The sequence below is a fragment of the Limulus polyphemus genome, unplaced genomic scaffold, assembly GCF_000517525.1.
Source record: "Limulus polyphemus unplaced genomic scaffold, Limulus_polyphemus-2.1.2 Scaffold8113, whole genome shotgun sequence".
Taxonomy (NCBI): domain Eukaryota; kingdom Metazoa; phylum Arthropoda; class Merostomata; order Xiphosura; family Limulidae; genus Limulus; species Limulus polyphemus.
Genome location: NW_013673723.1, coordinates 3,281 through 7,449, shown reverse-complemented (window position 1 = coordinate 7,449; position 4,169 = coordinate 3,281). Strand labels below are relative to the sequence as shown.

The following is a 4,169-nucleotide window of genomic DNA, read 5'->3' as shown; positions in this document are numbered from 1 at the left end:
TATACATGCAACAATCCTTCTGTACCCCCTATTGGAATCAAATGGCTCCAACTTGTCTCTCATGTAAATAATCATGTGTCACCTATCCAATGATAGGAACATAGTACACTCAAGTGACACACATGACTCCCTCTATGCACCTCTACCGAACTATCACTTCTCGTTTTGCAGTGATTTCTTTATTTGTCTGGTTTCATGTTTGAGATTGTATTTTCTCGAGGTGGTTTAATTTAATTTAAAATACTCAGTAGTTTTTTTTTTTTTTACATTATTTCAATTCACTTTCCCTTTTTGTAGTTGCATTTCTTATATACTTCAAATACTTTTTTCGACTACATCACCATGAATTCTGAGGCTAATGTCAACAAATTTAAAATACTCATTTTTTTTTACATTATTTCAATTCACTTTCCCTTTTTGTAGTTGCATTTCTTATATACTTCAAATACTTTTTTCGACTACATCACCATGAATTCTGAGGCTAATGTCAACAAATTTAAAATACTCATTTTTTTTTACATTATTTCAATTCACTTTCCCTTTTTCTTGTTGCATTTCTTATTTACTTCAAATGCTTTTTTTTACTACATCACCATGAATTCCGAAGTTAATGTCCACACTTTGGGTGTCACACAATTGACGAGCACTTTACCACAGGCTTCAGGTGCTGGCGACTCTTCCTCCTGAACCTGTGGAATAAGGTCAGGTTGACGAGGATTTTGATCGCCTGTTTCCACCTGCTAATTTTGCCGTGCCTTCCCATACCCTCCCTGAGGATTCTGTTCGGCCATCCACAGTTTTTTCTCAGGTATGCTCCTATATCTTATGACCCGCATCCTTTGTTAATGCATTAACATACTTCCCAACCCTATTTGGTGTTTCTCCCCATCTCCTGACATTCGTATTCATGCAAATCAATTGCCTTTCAGTTGGACGAAGGTGTTAGTATACCTCATCCCCCACAGGCTTTGGATCAGTCATTCCTTGCATTTCATAGGAGAGACTGTCCATATCTTGACCAACAGCTGTTGGGTTCAGTTTTACCCATTTGGAGGTCGGGCCCCGATTCTCCCATTAGTCTCACCCATGCCCAGTTTTCCCACCTTTGTCTTACCCTCACAACCCTTTTGTAGTACCTTTCCGTGATCCATCTCCTGTCTTACGCTCTTCACAGAAATCCTGAGGGTTTTCTGAAAACACCCTCTCTCTCCTTACTTCCATGTTGGCTCATTTATTGTTTTTGGCTCTGGCTTTACAAATCTGAGATCTTTGTTGTTGGGACCTTTTAAGTCGTGATGCTGTTTTATCTTGAACCCGTTTACCTGCTCCTTATCTCTGGGAGTTGTGTATGACTCCATCTTTAAGACATTTCATCTTTGATACGGTCCCAGAATCCTTGGAGTCTTGGGTGGCATCTGCCCAGCAACAATCTACCATTTTCCATCTAGTTTCCCATTTATCTCAGTCAGAACCAACTTTGGCACCTATTTCTGTTTCCCATCCTTCCCATTCTTTACCTGTCCCTTCTTCATGTGGTGTCATGGCTCGCCATTTTCTTGATGATGCAGGATTATGCCACCTCCAGTTCGAGTAACTACCTGGTTGGTTCTGGGCCCAGTGAGAACTTGCTTTGTGGCATTTGTTCATTGGTAGCACCCTTTCATCTTAGATGTTTGGGTTCTCCAAGTTTTGTCAGAGGGATTCAAAATTCTGTTTCTTGCCTCACCTCCCTTTTCCCATGTACCTGTTTCCTTCCCTTCTTTTCCAGATCCAGTAACTTGCGATTGTCTATCAGAGGCAGTACAGGACCTCCTCACCCACCAGGCTATAGAAACTGTTCCACATCATTAACTGGGGTTTTACTCTGTTTGTTGTTCCCAAAAAAGACCAGGGACTGGAGGCCTGTCATTGATCTGTCCCACCTCAATTGCTTTGTTCACCTCCCACACTTCACCATGGAGTCCTACCGCAATCTTCAATGGGTTTTTTCTCTAGGTCTATGGATGACCAAGATGAACGTCTCCAATGCCTATCTGCATATTCCCATCTCGTAAAAAGTCTCATCCTTTTCTTCAGTTTGTCTATCAAGGGGTAGTATACCAATTTTGTGCCCTACCCTTCAGGCTGGCTTAGGCTCCGGACGTTTTCTGTTGGGTGGTACAAGCTTTTGCTTTTCATCTTCATGCTCTGGGGTTGCATTTCCATTTTTACATGGACAACTGGCTACTTCTGGCCCATTCCAAACAGGATTCAGCCTATCATACGTGTCAGCTCCTTCTCAAAGCTGCTAGGGTAGGCTGGTTGATCAAATTGTAGAAGTCCTTCCTAAGTCCTACCCAATACCTTGTATATTTGGATGTCTTTTTCAACACTCCTCTCAAACTCTGTTGTATGGAATTGTCAGTTTGCCATGCCCTGTCTGTTCCCTCACTTTCTGCATGCAAGGTTCTTTTGCTTTAGGGGATGTGGTCTTTTGTGACACCATTTATCCCCATTGGCTGTGCACATGTGCGCTCTCTTCAGTAGAGTCTGCACAATCAATGGAACATTGCTTGGGATCCCTTGAATGCTCCCATCACCCTCCTCCTTCCCTTGTACACGATCTCTTTTGTGATTGGATAAGACTCGCACATCGGCAGGTGTCCCGCTTCCTCCTCCTTGTCTGAACTTACATCTGTTTATGGATGCATCTCTTCAGGGCTGGGGTGTGGGGGTCATCACCTGGAGGCTTCAGGTTGTTGATCTCTAGATGAACAATCTTTAAATATCAACATCCTAGAGCTCCTAGCCATTTGTCGGGTTTTGGATCACTTCCCATTGCCAAACATTGTCTGGTAATGATCCATTCTGACAATTCCACAGTTGGGCTTATACCAATCACCAAGGTGGCACCTGGTAGAGAACCCTCTGTTTTCACATGTTGGATCTCCTATCGGAAATGCATTTTCAGTATAGGAAAATTATAACTTTGATAGCACTTAGAAAAACTTGTATAGTTCTGTACCAGCACATGACTATTACACTAACTCATATACAAGCAATCTAGAAAAAAAAATATTCAAAAGACTATTTATCTTATGTAAAAAATATATATATATTCTGATATAGTACTTAGTATTTCTATGAATTCTTAACCATGAACTTATGTGTGAAAGTAAATAAGAACATATAACAATATGTAAACCTTACACTATCTGCCATATCCTGTGCGTATGAGGCCATTAGCCCACTACCATTGCTTATCAGGCTGTCTGAAATATGGCAGATTCAGTAGTAGTTCCTTTACTAGGCCTTTTCACATAATTTATTTTTCTATTCATCTTCCAAAATATATATCAATTCTTATTCTAGGATGATAATACAAATTAGCCTGTAATTTAGACCTAACTTCTTAAGGAACATGTTTTTATTCATCAATATTATCACCAAATTGAAAATGAAGTACATTTATGAACTGTATAAAGAGAATCGTACAAATTATGGATAAGTTGAAAATCTTGGATATGGGTTCATGTTCATTGTAATCAAAATTGTATCATGGCTTGTGCTATCCAAGGGTTTAATAGAATTGCTAATAGGGTTGAATTGGATCACAATTGTTGTGTAATGCTGAACAGATTAGTCTTAGTTTATGTATACAAAGTTTATGTTGGAAATAGTTATTAATTACAAAAAAACAAATTATTCAATAACTCAAAAATTATTAAGAACAGTTTGTTGTTTTTTTTACTCAAAAATACAAGGTTAATGACTGTCACGCTTTGGCCATACCCTAAAAATGTGTAACCCTACATTTTTGTATAACGTGATGGTATTTATTTAACATGTATATAATATATAAAATTTTCATTTCTGAACTACAGGTTTAGTTCCACAAGAACCTGAGATGGTAGAGTTAGCAAATGGAGATATAATACAGCAGCTTACTAGCCCTTGTTGGGGACTGGATATCAAATGTGGCAAAGGTACAGATTTCAGTTATGGCCCATGGGCAGATCGACAGAGAGAACACCTATACAAGTTCTTCTTCCCTCAAGTAAGCTGTGTGAATTGTGTAATTTTTCTCTATATTTTAAGATGTTATGAGTAAGAGATACATGTGGTTTGCTGGTTTCTTTATTTGTAAACATTGGTGTTTCACTAATACTTTATTGCCTACTGTATTTTTT

The 4,169-nt window shown here is 38.9% G+C and overlaps 1 protein-coding gene across 1 annotated transcript in view; it reads left to right on the top strand.

The window, feature by feature from the left end:
• LOC106475121 (uncharacterized protein KIAA1109-like) overlaps positions 1-4,036 on the top strand; it is a gene marked incomplete at its 3' end in the record, with an annotated part of 18,743 nt that extends 14,707 nt beyond the window's left edge. The window contains exon 6 of the mRNA XM_013935819.2: positions 3,864-4,036. Coding sequence (XP_013791273.1) covers positions 3,864-4,036 — 173 coding nt within the window. The remainder of the gene's footprint in view (positions 1-3,863) is intronic.
• Positions 4,037-4,169: the final 133 nt, after the last annotated feature.